General features: G+C 39.0%; 2 protein-coding genes across 6 annotated transcripts in view; one reads left to right on the top strand and one right to left on the bottom strand.

Moving 5' to 3' along the window:
• The first annotated feature begins 215 nt into the window (after positions 1-215).
• Positions 216-5848, top strand: APO4 (APO RNA-binding protein (DUF794)). Of its 4 annotated transcripts, none has more exons than XM_089164085.1 (4): positions 216-570; positions 1533-1644; positions 2105-2354; positions 4353-5848. In XM_089164085.1, the coding sequence occupies exons 3-4, from the start codon at positions 2110-2112 to the stop codon at positions 5065-5067; spliced, it is 960 nt and encodes a 319-aa protein (XP_089020211.1). In that variant the 5' UTR covers positions 216-570; positions 1533-1644; positions 2105-2109; the 3' UTR covers positions 5068-5848. The 4 variants fall into 4 exon arrangements, with proteins under 4 accessions (XP_089020211.1, XP_089020213.1, XP_089020210.1 ...); XM_089164087.1 differs by having other exon boundaries at positions 1533-1632; XM_089164084.1 differs by lacking the exon at positions 1533-1644 and having other exon boundaries at positions 4353-5847.
• Positions 5849-8705: 2857 nt separating this feature from the next.
• NDC1 (NAD(P)H dehydrogenase C1) overlaps positions 8706-15522 on the bottom strand; it is a 31170-nt gene continuing 24353 nt past the window's right edge. The window contains exons 10-11 of one of the 2 annotated variants that reach the window (XM_089160918.1): positions 9540-9643; positions 8706-9465 (exon numbers count right to left, since the gene is read on the bottom strand). In XM_089160918.1, the coding sequence (XP_089017044.1) occupies positions 9326-9465; positions 9540-9643 (244 nt within the window). In that variant the 3' untranslated portion in view covers positions 8706-9325. The remainder of the gene's footprint in view (positions 9466-9539; positions 9644-15522) is intronic. The other variant, XM_089160917.1, reaches the window with a different exon arrangement.

Here is a 15522-nt window from a genome sequence, read left to right on the forward strand (position 1 = left end):
TATTCAGGATGGCTTGGGCTCTTGTCCCTTTTAATTAAATTTGTGTATGTTATATATGCATTTTTGTGTATTTTATGCGTGTTTGAACGCCTAAAAAATTATCATAGCCTAAAAGAATCATGGTTAATATTTGAATTGATTAATGAGCTTTTATGTGCAAATTTTTTTTTTTTTTGAGTAATGATATGTGCAAAAATTATAAGACATCGATTGATTGCTGCTACCGGAAAAAAAAAAAGGCTATACGATTGATCGCCATTTCCCGATTACGGAAGGAAAAAAGAAAACAAATTGCCGTTTCTCTGAACCCTTAGACCCAAGAATCCATAATCAATTTACGCCTGCGAATCCAAGCAGTGAAGCAACTCAGTTGGATTTTCAGAACCCTAGCCTGTAACCTTCTTCTCGTGCTCCGTTTACGGATGATTTCAGTCGTGAGTGTTTACTGAAGCTCCAGATTGTAAGACTTCATTGGTGATTGCAGCTGTTGGAACGCGACCTATGCTCCTCTTCTTCAGCGAGCCCCTTTATCTTCTCCTTCTCCGTTGATTCAATCAGCTTGTTCCTCTGGTAGGTTTTTTCTCAGATGTATCATGGATTTCTAAATAAATGTTAAAGCTTTGCGTGGTCAAAATTTTCAACCCCTGGAACAAGATATGTAATTTGTTACGCCATTCTGCCACAGCCAGAGAGGAGAAATGAAAATAGTAAGAAAAGAGGGAAAAGACTCCATTTGAAAACTAAAATTCTGAAGTTAGAGAAGAAAACAGAGATATGTAAGTAGCAGGAAGATTTCAGGAATCGGATAAGGCCCAAGTTCTGGTCGAACTCAGTACTTAGGGTACCCTTTGGATCCGAGAATAGTGGCAGGATCTGATTAACAGATTTTCCTGAACCCACAAAGCGTGTTGCGGAAACTATGACATAGAACAGGGGAACCGCAAGTCTTAAATCACAGAAAACATGGTTTAACTATCAATAACAGTAACAATACCAGTGACGTTAAGCCAACTCAAAATGAGAGATTAAACATTTAGTAACAGCACTAGATAGATAGGGATGAGAATACACACTTTTGCCCAGAAGGAACATGTAGAGCAGAAGCTGCAGACAAATCCCAGGTTTTTACCATCCTTCAATCTAGATCAGAATCCCTGACTCCAATGGAATTTCACCTGGATTCTCTCAGCTATGCTGCAGAGCAAATTTCTTCTTCAATTAATTTTTTGTCCCTTAAATTTTTGATTAGATATTGTATTTTGATATTTTCAAGTTCTAAATGATAGTCTTATGAAATGTAATAGGGTTTCATTCTGATGAAATCATTCTATATGCTATTATTTTGTTTATTTGGTAATGTATATTTGTTATGTAATGAATATATGCCCATTAGTTTTACTACTGAATGACCATATTAGACACTTACAGTACCAAACTGCTTACAGTTCCAAACAAATTACTATTACCTTCTGGTCCGTTTAATTCCTGTATGTATCTGTACTCACTTGCTACTCCCTGACTTACTGACAAAGGATAAAGCCCACCAGACCGTGAGAGCTGGGAGGAAAACAGTGAGCAAAATGAGGGAAGACAATCAAGAATAGTAGGATCCTGATCTGGAGAGACCAAGAGGTACGGAGGAAGGTACTTGCTGTTGTTGAGACCCTAGTGTCTACAATTGTCACTGGGTGTTTGAATTCCATGGCAGCTGATCATCATCCATAGAAAGATCACACCTAAACTATTGAAGTCCCCCGATGGCTTCAGTAATTGATTGAAGAAAACAAAACCTGTTGGGCATGCAGGTGAAACACCCCTCCACCCCCTTCCCCCAACCACGGAAAAAAAAAAAAAGCTTGCTCATTTCGGGAAGGGGAAATCCAGTTTCTCAAGTACCTAACTAGTACCTGTTTTCCTTTCAATTTCAAGATCCACACAACTAATATCTAATGACTACCACTATATTATTAAAAACTATGAAACTTCTATATTTGCATTTTTCTACATGTTACTCCTAGTAGTGGTCAGCACACCAACTATTTGAGGTAGTGGTGTGATACTCATAGTCAATAGTCTTCATACCAATTCTTATATCTTGTTGCAGCAAGCATGGCATTGAATCATCTGAAGCACTGGTACCATCCATGGGAGAACTTCAATGGGTACCGATTGTATAGCACCAAAGTGGACTGGGATAAGCTCCGACCAATGATTCTGGAAAGAATCAAGCACAGGTCAAAGGACTATCCTGTCAGAGCCATGATCCCTGTCGCCAATGATGCTGTTAAGGCCAGAGCACTTCTTATCAAAGGCATTACTACCCTAATCAAATTCATTCCAATCCGGGCTTGCAAGTGAGCTTCACACCATCAATTCTTTCCTACCTCATAGGAATTCAATTTGCACCTTTGTTTTGTGTTTCAGTTTTTTTTTTTTTTTAGTTTGTTGGTAAAACCTCTTAGAAGATTTTCTTTCCCCTGTTTATGTTTGGTGAAAAGTGAGCATTGACACAAAAGCCAAGGATATCCTTGAACTGGTTTATAGTTTGCTAACTAATTGAGGTGATTTCAAGTGCCTATGATTGTGTTTTATTTTAGGCGAATGTGGTATCTATATCGAGATTGAAGTTTTGAGTGTATTTGTAATTCTAGTGATGTCATCTTGTTGACAGTAAGACCCCCAACAGAATTCTCAAATATGGTTTGTTATGAAATGATTGATAGAAAGCTTGCTTTAGATGGAATTGAGATTTCAAAATCAGAATCAGATGTGATGAGGACCCAAATTGGAGTTGAATTTAAACTGTATTTTTTTTTCAAACGATGCAACTAGCTTTTAGTTTGAATTTCAAAGGGTAGTGCAATGTGACAAATGGCTACTCCATCATCCTGTGTAACAGTGTGACTGTCAATGCTCTTACCTTGTGGTATTTCTTTTTTTAATTTTTTCTTCAATATTTTTTTTTTTTTTTTTTTTTTTTTCTTTCCCCCTCCCCCCGGGCCGAGGGGGGGGGGAAAATTTTTTGTTTTGGGGGAGGGTTTTTTTTTCAAACCCTTTGCCCCGCTTTTTTTCCTCCCCCTTTGGCAAACAATGCTACATTCCCAAGTGAATGCATATTAACAGCTGGTGAATTGATTTATTCAGTTCACTTGTGGACATGGACTTGAACACATCTTGGCTGCCCTAAATTCTCACTGAACCCATTGGGTAATTCAATAATCCGTATTATCCAGCATAGTCAAACTATTCTCTAGACAACAAAGAATTTTAAGTGAATTTAAAAAAAAAAAAAAAAAAAACCCCCCCCCCCCCCCCCCCCCCCCCCCCCCCCCCCCCCCCCCCCCCCCCCCCCCCCAAAAAAAAAAATAATAATAAATAAAATAAAATAAAAAACCCTTATGTAAACTGTGTGATATGAATAGGATTATCAGTTTTCCAAGGCTATAAAAGAGGAAGGGTGGTGGGCATGATTAGAAAACATATTAGAAATTAACTGTAAAATAAGATGCTGTTGTGGGTTCATGAACAATAACTTTGAGGAAAATCAAAACAAGAAGAAATGAAGAGAAATCAGTAACACCAGATGCTCACCAGTTAACACATCGAACAAGAAACCTAATTTTGTTAACTCATTCAAATTGATAGGTAAAGTGCCATATTATGATAGATTACTTTCCTTACAATAATTTACACTCTAGTATAAAAATTAGGAACTCCCCTAAATTTCTAGACTTGGAACTTGGAAGCCTGGTAATGTAAATAGAAATTCTCAAGAGTTTCTTAACCAGTTTCAACAGCCATCCTACAAAATAGAAACTATATATGGAAACTTATCAGATTTTAGAAACTAGATCAAGCTCATCTTCCTAGATGCTAGTATGCTACCATAGTGTCAGGTCCATTAAAACATCCTTCACTAGAAGTGAAAAGCCTGAAAGCTCTATAACCCCCTGACGCATTTTTGATAAATTAGGCCGAGTTGAGATAGGAGATTTTAGTAACAACAACCTGCCATTAGTTAATCACCTGTTTACATATATTGGCACTATGCCATTACCCGTTAACGCTACATGAAATCATACTCAGGTTCAAGTCACTGGAGCTGAACTCCTCTGGAATGGTATATGCAGTGACCCACAGGTTTCACGGAGACGCACCCCGGTTGTGCCTCCCCCAACTGCGGCGCCCACCCCCCCCAAGATATGCCATGCATCGTTGTTCCGTTCCTGTTTTCTGGTTTCTTTCTTGGTTGCTAAATCATGGCACAAGAACAGAACACACGAATGCTTGTTAGAGTTGTTAAATCATGTCTTCCTTTTTTTCCCACTCGGATTCATTAAAAATCTATGCAGGTTCTGCCCAGAATTGTTTATCGGAGAGAATGGCCACAGGATTCAAACTTGTCATGGTTCCAGACGGCTTGCCAAGCACCAACTCCATACCTGGATTGATGGTTCCTTGAATGATATTCTTGTCCCCATTGAGAGCTTTCACCTCCAGAATATGTTTCAAGATGTCATCAAGCATGACCAAAGGTTTAATTTTGAGCGTGTTCCAGCAGTTCTGGAGCTATGCTATCAAGCTGGGGCCCGTAAATGCCTGTACAAAAGCAGCTCAACCTCAGAAACTGGGAAAAATGACAGTGTTGTTGCTGAATCATTGTCAAAGGATGAGCTAACCTCAGTGGCGAGGTTAACTTTGGAGGCATGGGAGACGCTGAGATCATGTGTCCATAAATTATTGTTGGTTTACCCAGCAAAGGTCTGCAAATACTGCTCAGAAGTTCATATTGGACCCTCTGGTCATAAGGCACGGCTTTGTGGAGTGTTCAAGTATGAGGGATGGAGGGGTACTCATCTGTGGCAGAAGGCCGAAGTAGATGATTTAGTGCCTCCTAAGGTAGTTTGGAGGCGGCGGCCTCAGGATCCCCCAGTGCTTCTGGACAAGGGACGGGAGTTTTATGGGCATGCCCCAGCTGTGGTTGAACTGTGCATGCAAACTGGGGTTATTATACCTGTTAAGTACCATTGTATGATGAAGTTACAAGGTTTGCCACCTCCCCCTTGACAAGCAAAGAACAGGCAAAGCTCCCATTTGAGCTTTTGTTGTTATTATCAAGGCTGTAGAGTTTATTCACATCGAGATTCGTAAGTTTTTCAATTCAATCTACTCCAGTACATGGCACGATGTGTGCTAGCTCTGCAACTGCCAGTGCATCAACTCCTTTTACAGCAGCAGGATTGCTTTGTGAAGAAGTCTATGCTTTGTTGGTCCAAGGCATCATCAAATTTGTAATTTTAGCGGCTGTAAAATTGTCTTAGCCTTGAGCAGTTTGATTACAACCATCTTTGGTTTTGTAGCCCAAATCCCTTCTTTAACAGTTTGAATTTTGCAACTTGTCATTAGGTTTGGAGTCTTCCTGCGGATGTACCAACTTGAATTTGATTCTTCGAATCAGAGACAACAGATACATATGTACACATTATTTATATGTTCAACTGTGGATTTATTATCACAATGGTCTCTCCATCCTTGTCTTTCGGATCAGAGACAACAGATAGTATCTTCACATTATTCATTAATGATTATTCATATTCATTAATTTTGGATTCATTTTCAGGATGGTCTCTCTCTCTCTTAAAATCACACACACAGACACACACACACATACATAAATGGAATCTCAAGCATCTGATTGTTTATACCAACCATCATTGCTAGGGATGTTGGTGATAATGGTCAAGCGTTTATGGTCTAGTATGAGACAGAAGAAAGTAAGGGAACAAACTGAGGCAATGAATACATTAGAAAATTTCCTTGTTTTATGCTTCATATGCATTTCCAACTTCTTGTTCTTGAATACGAGTATGCCCAAGAATTAAAATTGCCCAACATTTCATTCTACAATATTTGTTTAAATGAGTAACCCACTCTAGTCCATGTCCATCGATGTTCACGCTACAGTAGCATAAACAGTAACTAGATGATAATTTTCATATTTGGTGGGCCCCAAGTTTAGCTTGCATGGAAATAGATTCAAACTTGGTGGGTTCAAACTCCAGCTTGCAAAGAAATAAAATAGGAACTGTTTTCGTGGGAGTTCTATAGTTAATTTAGAATTTTGTTATTTATTATTAGGATAATCATGTAATCAAAGTTTTTATTTGGATAGGATATCTAGGATAAGTTTTAGTTAGTTTTAAATTCCTAAGAGTCCTAGTAGGATCGTCTTTTGTTAGTTTTAGTACCGAGTCTTATTATGTTGTTTTTGTATCGTATGTTTGTTTTATTATTTAACCTTGTTCGCTTATTGGTGGAATGTATGTTGAGCTTTAGCTTCGTTGTTTCGCCCCCCCCCCCCTTCCTTCTTCTTCTTCTTCTTCTTTTGATACATCGGGGTTCCCATCTTTGAGAGCTGGTCACGTCCACCTGGGCTCCTCTATCCTTGGGGGGTTCTTGGTGCTGGGCTCCATGTTGTTATTCTCTTCGCCATCCAATCGGCAACCATTTTGCTTCTCTATTGTATGGTATGATGATTTTCCATGCAAATCTACCAACTCTCGAATCGCCACAATATCCTTGTCATTCTTCCTTGATTTTGGCACTCGGTTTTAACAATCGATTGCTTGTGAAGGTCGACTCCACGTACGTGCATTTTCTTTCTACGGCATGTATTGCCTACACTAGCATGGAGCTTAGTTTCGAGACACTTGTCTTGGGGATTCTATGCCCCTCCCAAATCCCCCGTGCTACCCTCCAATTTGATTGAATCTTCTTTACCAATTGCGGCATCTCATTGCATTTTGCCCCCTTCCGTTGGTCTTTCCTTTGCCTTTCTTCTCACTTCGTGATTGTTGTGGTTTTTTCCGCCCCTGTGGTGTTCTTTTATCTTTCCCCCCCCCCGGGGGGTCTTCTTCTGGTATCCGTTTCTCACCCCCTGTTGTGTGTTGCGTTGGTTGCCATCATTTCTTGTTGTGTAGTTTCCCTTGTTTAGGTAGCCAATCACTACGTCCTTGAGTGTCCTTGTTGTTCTTGGGTTAATCGTTTCCATCTCCACTCGCTATTGGCAATCTCTAAATACTGTCTGTTTGGCTTCATGGGTTCTGGTGGTTCATGAGTCCCATTTTCCACTTCCTATCATTAGTTGCGGTCGTTAGCCCACTAACAGTATTCTTGGGCACCTTTAACTTCCAATGGCCTCCCAATCCTGTTCAGTGTCCACACCAAGACTATTGTTTTTACACTTCATATGCAGATTTTATTGTACTCCGTGGTTCCGGCCCTCCTTTCCTCCGCTGTCTTGGGGGGCTTTCCTTTTTGCCTGGGTATATTTTCGATTTTTCCTTTCTCCAACCTCCATTTCCATCCACATATGATGTTTTTCTCTTCCGGTCCGTATCCATATGCAATTGTTGTATGTATATTTTTCAGTTTTCCTCTGAAATTTCAAATATTCCCGGGCTGGTTCCATCGCCCTCCTTTGTTGCTCCCTTTGGGAGCTCGGCTTTCCGGTGGGAGGTCCTCGGCTAGCTTTGTTTCTCTTTTCTTCTCCCCTATTTTGCCGCGTTTCCGATAGTATTATAATTTAGCCCCCAACAGCTTCTCCGGGCTTCATTCACCTTCGGTTTCTGCCCTCCACCTATCTCTTTGGTTGCGTGTTCCCACCCAATGGTGAGTCGCTTTTGTTTTGGTATCCCCGCCTCTAGCTAATTTTTCAACATCTTGAAGTATTCCTTTTGGTGGGTCCGTTGCATGGTACTGGATGCCTTCTCATTCCCCATTAGTTTCTATACAAGGGACATGATTTAGGTCCCCAAAAGAAGGGGGGGGGGAAAATCTCATGGCAAAAGATTAATGACATGTTACATGTCAGAAAACTATACGATTAGCAGAATATAAGTCTTTTCTCAGGTTTTAATGTGCATTCTCAGAAATAGTACAATCTTGATTTTTTATTTAGAGTGAAATTGTAAGTTGTTTGTCTAATGTTAATGGTTCTCCCAAAATCCTGTAAACAGTCATCAGATCTCGCTATAGTGCTAGTGAAGTTACTGACCATTATTAGAAGTAGATTTATTGTCATGGTCACCAGTGGTGTTTTAGTGGGACTTAAGCTTCTCCAAGTACCACCAATGCACAGTTTGGGATGACATGTTCGTTCATCTTGAAGCATCCAAAGATTGAGAATAGATTTAGCTTTTTATTACCAGGAAGGATAAAAAAAGCAAATATAAATCCAAGAATACACTGATTGATCTTTAAAATTTATCTGGAAGTATCCTAGAAGAATAGCTGATTTTTATATTGATAGTTGTTCAATACTGAGGAAAATTTCTGGTATCAAAAGTCAACCGCACCAATTTATACCAGAGAAGAATCAGAACTCTCCTTCCTTAGCCATCACAAGATAGCTTGTCAGATAGAAATTGAATTCCATCCATCAAATAAGCAACAATGGGAATTCGATAACCAAGCCCTCAATAGATTGCAACTAATTTTGAAGATCTTATACAAATTATTTTTACAATCATCCAGATTCTCATTTTATTGAATCTATGTTTCAGCCTGTAATTGCTAACTGCAGATACAGCAGTTTCTGCCAAAAATTGTCTACTGAGTCCTTATATTTTGTTACTGCAATAGAAGGAATTGAAGAATTCCAAATGTCTACCAAGATTTGAATCTTTTATGCGAAATAGAAATGTTAAGAATGGGTCCTAAAATCATTCATTTAATACTAGCTAAAAATCCATTCATTTCCTGTCAAAACTAAAAAGATACGTCACAACTCTTGCAAGCTCCTTGAACCATTTGAAGATATATCTGGCTAAAATTAAACATGGAAAAACACTGTTCTTGGGAGGATCTATACTTATCTTCTATAAGTCTTTTATTTTCCTTCATGTACCTACAAATCAAGCATTAAACCAAGCATTATTCACGAACTTGCCTTCCATCCAACTAGTTTTGCCTCTATCTAATCAATTTAAAAGCAACAATAGTCAAGTTCCGTTCTTCTCTATGATGGGTGTGTCAATCATGAGGAAAGGGAAGTAAGCTCTTTGGGGACCTGCACAGAAATCAGGATTGTACAACTAACTAAACATTTAGCTCATCAAATAAGTCTGCCAAAAGCAGAAGGTTCATAACATTTTTCTCTTCCCATGGAAATAAATTGACGTTGCCTGAAGAAGGCTTGATATGCACACAAGTCTTTCAGAAAATTTGCAGCAGTAAACAAATAACAAAGCTTTGACGTTTAAGGGAAAAAGAAAAAAGTGTAAACAGTTGTATCAATCATTTTCTGATAAGAAAATCCATCGATCTAAGACCCTGAAAGAACTTTGGCTAGGGAGCTCTGCAATGATGCAATGGAATCTATGGTGGATTTTGTTAGCCAACTTATTCCAACTTTGAGTCGATGTTCATCGGTGGGTAATCTAATCAAATATGCAATCTTCCGTGCTGAAATATTAACAAGAGAAAATTAGTCAGCAGACAACACGCCAAATATCAATGCAAAAATATTTAGGCTTTACCTGTATGACCAAGAGGACCTTCCAATGTTAACCCATCAACGAAACTTGGAGAAAGTGCTGCATCATTCCTGCCAAGAACCATCATCTCACCCAAATTCTGGAATCTGCATTTGGATGACAGTGTAACTACTACTGGTTAGGGGCAACACTTAGTAGGATATATTTCAAGGGTGTGACAAGGAATAGACCAGAGAAACCACAAATAGAAGAAGGGAAGAGATGAGAAGAGAAGAGAAGAGAGGTGGATGAACAGGAGGTGGTGGGAGTGTGGAGCAGAATGCTTAAGCAACATATCCCCCCCCCCCCTTCTCTCTCTCTCTCTCTGTCTCACAGATTACATGTACATAAATAAGAAGTCATTATATCTTAATGATCTAAACTACTTACACTGATTACTAGTAAAATAGGAAGAGAATAAAACAGAAGAGGAAACAGAAATATGCCTACAGTAGAAAAACTTGTGGACACACAATGACAAACAGCAGAAAGATTTACAAAAACAGTAGGTAGTATTTATATTTTCAATACAATGTTAAAAGACTTATCAAAGCTTCACGAGCAGGATTGAAAAAAAAGGGAAAATTGCTGTTACAACCTGGCTATTGCACAATTACTAATTTGAATCCTGCACTTTCTAAAATTACTATTAACCCCCTCATGTCTAATGGTGTCAAGTGTCTGTTAAGTATTGATGTCAAAAGTCCATTATGCTCTCCCTTCTAATCTTCTTCCTCTCCTCCTCCAACCTCTTCCTGCTGGGCTGCTATTCCACCCCTACCCCTGCTATCTTACTTAAATTCATGACGCTGTCAGCACCACTACTGCTGCCTCCAGTCCCCTTCATTTCTTCCATTACATCTGTTTTAGCTTTCACTATTTTGGAAAGGCAACAATGCAGTAAATCTGAAGTGCAGCAATTCCTGCAGTGATCGATGATGATCCACAGCACTTGCTCCCCTGGATTTTAAGGATGAAAGGATCAAAGCTTTTTCTGAATTGTCTCTTCCTGCACAACATGAACCTGCTTCTGAGCAGAAGAAATATAAAATGCAAGGTAACAAGATTGACAAGATTTGCCTCAAGAAGATTATGAAACCTAAACAGGATCAAGTAAATAAGCCAACTAAAGATGTTGGGTACAAAAGTGAATGAAAGTGAATACGGGTAAGGTTCCTAGGATAGAGGGGCAGGCCTCTGAACAATGGTCAGTGGACCACAGTTGTAGCTTGAGGTCAAGGTATCAAAACAACCTCTCAGCAAAAATTGTGGGGGGAAATACTGCACAGAAAAATTGCCTCTACCCAACCCAACCCCCCCCCCCCCCCCGCCCGGGCGTGTGTGGAAGCCTTCGGTACAAGGTTCGTCCTTCTTTTGCAAGGTTATATGAGTTGGTTGACCCACCTGTAAAATATAGAAAGAAAATAGAGGAAGGGCTTACTATATACGCTAAAGAAATGCTTGGGATTGGGAGGGCAGATGCGTTGTCCTTATCGTTATTCATGTTGCTTCTAAATTGTTTGTTTTTCATATTCATATCTCCTCTTTGCTATCTTGAGATGAGAGATAAGAAACCACAGGGACTTTCCCTCGAGGAAGGTAATGACAAACTATCAAACCCAATTCACTTTACCAGCATCAGATTTTGGGTTTCTATTTCCGAAATAAAAACCCTGGCATCATAATTTTCTAGGATTTGTTTCCTTTTTAAAGCCTGCTAATTCTAAGCTTCAAGTGTGTGATAACCGACCAAACCCAACTCTCCCCTTCATCACACCTACTCATCGACAAGACTTCTTCAGGTTTCCCATAAAAGACCAACTTCTTTTTTCTATCTCTATCTTTGGATCTCTTTGTAACAGAGGAAGCTATGAAACATTATGGCATGGGCCTGGGCCTCTTCCAGCACCTCTATCTCCTAACTTGCCCCGACCTGGGCTCAAGATTTTAGCCATGAGGATTGATCAGGGCCAAAATATTTTAGCCCTGAATTAGGGTTAAGGATGGGCCTGGGATTAGTGTTTGTCCTGCCACACTCGTCCTCAGCCGGCCTTGATTTTTAGCCCTGGTCCCAACACCATTGTAAAACAATTTCATTTTGTTTCGCCATTTCAACCTGGTTGAAACTCGCAAAATTTTTAGAATTCGCTAAAATTTCAGTGAGTTTCAGTGATCTTTTGGCCTTTTTTTGGTGTACAACATAATTTGAGGCCAATAAAAACAATGGAACTGTTATTTTTTGCTAAAACCTAATCCAAAGTGGTGTCTTAATTGACACATGCCCGGCTGTATGTAGGCAAAACTAGAAGTCTGGAACATGCATTTTCACAAATTTAAATATGAATATTTTGCAAGAGAACACTAAAATTTTTATTAAAGTGCAACAACAAATACGAGAATAGGTACAAAGAACAAGTAGAAGTGAAGAACTCAATACTCGATTAAAAGTTACAATGAATGATGTATAATACTAAACAAATTAGCGAATAAGATGCATCATACAAGATATCAAAATTCCACAATAAAAAATATACAAATGAATGAGACCTATTCTAATTTAATAGAAACTATTGTGTCGGACTAGATCCATCCCCTGAGTTATGGAGGAGCACTCTGAATACTGGACATAAGTAGGCCATGGCATGGTACAAATAAGGTTATCCATATAGTCCGTCACTACCCTTTTATAGGTAGCATCATAAAAAAAAAATAGATATTCTACCCTGGGAATAAGGAATATGTCATATGACCATGGATTGGTAATCCAACCATGGAACTTGCATAACTGGCTGTGCTAGACCTGATAGATATCCAAAGATGGAGTCCATAGATGATGCACTTGATCCATCGGCATACTCATGTGCCAACATGCTATTGGAATTAGTATACGAACCACCATATGCTCCACCATATCCATATCTATAGCCATAAGCCCTATACAGTATAACCGCTTGGAAGTTTAAAATTTTCACCCACAAAATATCACCAACATTTTGAAAATTTCCAAAATTTCACAGAAATTTCCAAAATTTCAGCGAATATTGTAAGTTCCAGATTTCGATTGACATTTTGTTTTGTCCAGCTCAAAACTTCTGAAATTTAGTACTACGCTCAACTCTGATAATCATTGACGAAAACAAATTTAATAAGTACATAGATAATAATTATAGCTTGGGAGTTTTATTCTTCCTTTATTTTTTATATTAGATGATTCAAATTTAACAAGAGGTTAGATTATGGAGGTTTTGTTTTCTTGTACTGCATCTAGTTGAGAAAATATTACATTAGATTTAACATGGACAATAATAATAGCTTGGATGTATTATTTTTTCTTTAATGTTTATACCAAATTTAATTACAGTCTGAATTTTGGAAGTTATTCTCAATTTAACTGAAATATTTTATACAAGATTTGCTAGGTCTTGGCAAAAGTCAAGGTCAAAGTCAGGGCCAGGGACAAAGATAGTGACAAGGCCAATCAAACTCAGGGCCAACCCATCTTGACCTGGCCCAATTAGGGTACAAGATTTTTTTTGCCATAAGGTCAGGGCGGGACTGTGCTTAGTTATAAGCGAGCATTCAGGGATGGGATTGGGTTTTGTAAAACCCGGCCCAGCCCATCCCTACTGCAGCCCTAACCCAACCCCTCCTTCCATGTCTTCCCCCTACCCCCTAATTCCCCTGTAACTCTTCCTCAACCCATTCCAGCTACTGCTTCACTATAATTATTAGTTTATAAAACAAATATCAAATGTTTTTTTTTAATGTCAATGCCATTGCAATCATATCGGCTGAATGGTAATACTCATGACAAACTGCATCCTCAGTAAAGTTTAATTGAATTCAGAATATGATTAAGGAAGCAGCTCAGATGGGCAGCGTTCAGGTTGTATCTGCCATGAAGATAACCCATGCCACATGTAACAACGTCAAGATCAATGAACCAGCAATACAAGCAAGAAAAAGAAGAGAAGAGTTACATAAACGCACAACTTGGAATCCAGATTCCTAGATACAAAAGATAACTATCAAAACAAAAATTAATCCTGGGAACAAACAAATGAAGGAACCAGCGTCTGCTGTATGTTACCAGCTACACCAAAGTGTGCACATGACACATATGTACCTCCTAATGTGCCATGGAATCCCAACAGCATATCTGTTCTTCAACCACACAGACAAAGGAACAAATTCTGCTGGTTCCCCAGGGAAGGAAACTATTACATGAAGTTTGTAAATCATTAACGGTTCATAATTATGCTGCCATTAATTTTCAGAGTTTTGTCATCAGGGGACCATGGAATCTTTTAAATTGCATCCATGATTCAGGTTTTGTGTCATCATTTGTGTGCTTTCTAAATAAGCTTTATGTCGTTAATGAACTAGGGTTATAGAAACTCATAGTAACGGGGGTTCAAGCTAATAGTAAATTAGTTTTTTAATCCATTATTGCCCAAGTGAGTATCATGCTTTCAGTGCACCAACTTCACTTGAACATTGTACTTCTTGCAGAGCTTCAGAATTTTACAAGTTTCAGGAGAGGTCCCAGCCTGTCCATTTTACATTGTACAAATGAAGAAAAAGGAAGAAGCTCATCTTTAAATCAACAACAATTTAGACATTTGCATGAAGTTTAGCTGTCTAAAACCAGCCTCAGGTGTGGGGTTTCCTCCCTACACCAACTCCACTGTGGTAGAAATAGTAGGCATTGGGATCCTACCAACACCTGCACCAATATCATGGGCATAGTTAGGATATTAAATTTCTTATGCCTTCAGTGACCCAACTTCACTTTGATTTTGTGTCTCCTGCAAGGTTTCAAAACTTTCACAAGTTTGCCAGAGAAATTCCAATTATTAAGGCTTCCAACATGTCATCTTTACAGGGCACAAGATGAAGAAATGTGGAGGAAGGCTATCTTTAAATTAACAAGCAATCTATGCATGAACATGAAGTACGACTGTTTAAAACCAGACTCAGGAGTAGGGATTCCTCCCTACATGACCAACAGCAGTTGGTCTAGGTTAGTTATAAGGACCCTCCATACAACTACACCAAAAAAATTTCTTATCAGTCCCCTCAAGTCATTAATTGAATTTGAAGGTTCAAAGTTACTGTTTCTGTTACAAGTCCTAGTTCTATTTTTAAAACCAGCCTCAGGAGTAGGGATTCCTCCCTACATGACCAACACTACTTGGTCTAGGTTAGTTATAGGGATCCTCCATATAACTACACCTAAATTTCTTCTTATCAGTCCCTTCAGTCATTAATTGAATTTGGAAGTTTAAAGTCACTGTGCATGTAAACAGTAAATGTAGTTCTGCTACAAGTCCTAGTTCTATTTTTGCGTCCTAAGTAAGGTTTGAAGTATGTCAGCAATATTGGCTATAATTATAGTCGTAATTTTTCAGCTGAGCCCATGAATTGATGAATAAGGAGGTTATTGCTTTCAGCATTGCTGTCCCATTGAGTTGATGGCTATAATCCCCTATATCCCCTCCCCCTTCTATAAAATTCCATCTCTCTCCAAGCTGCCAGTTTGACAGCCATTGAAGGCTCCTTCAAGTGCTGAGAATTCTGTGCAGATCAAGGTCTTCTTCAAGCACTCAATCTGGCTCTCCTTTAATCAACAGTAAGTTGAGTTCTTCCAAGCCCTAAGACATCACCTTTTTTTAATCCTCCAATCTTCCAAACCATAACTTACCCCCCCCCCAACCCCTTCTCTTCTTTTGAAATTTCATATGCTACAAACCATAACCACTAAAAACCATCCACAGGCTTACTTCACAATCAGACACCATTCAAAGTCAGCCCGTAGCCTCATTACATCAATCCCTAAAGTTGATCCACCTTGCTGCCCATCACCTCCATTCCAACCCCAGACTCAACCTTAACCTCAACCAGAAAACCCTAATTTCTATCCAGCCCTAACCAGCCATCCAAAATCTCTCAGATTTAGATAAAGCCCATAATCCCCTCATCACTC

Source organism: Hakea prostrata, chromosome 7 (assembly GCF_041222555.1).
Source record: "Hakea prostrata isolate BN-2017 chromosome 7, UWA_Hpros_2, whole genome shotgun sequence".
Lineage (NCBI taxonomy): Eukaryota > Viridiplantae > Streptophyta > Magnoliopsida > Proteales > Proteaceae > Hakea > Hakea prostrata.

Bases quoted from the DNA above. Each gene is read 5' to 3' on its own strand.
- APO4 (XM_089164085.1), top strand. From the start codon at position 2,110: ATGGCATTGAATCATCTGAAGCACTGGTACCATCCATGGGAGAACTTC. The intron at 2,355-4,352 runs GTGAGCTTCACA...AAATCTATGCAG, and splicing joins ATTCCAATCCGGGCTTGCAA to GTTCTGCCCAGAATTGTTTA.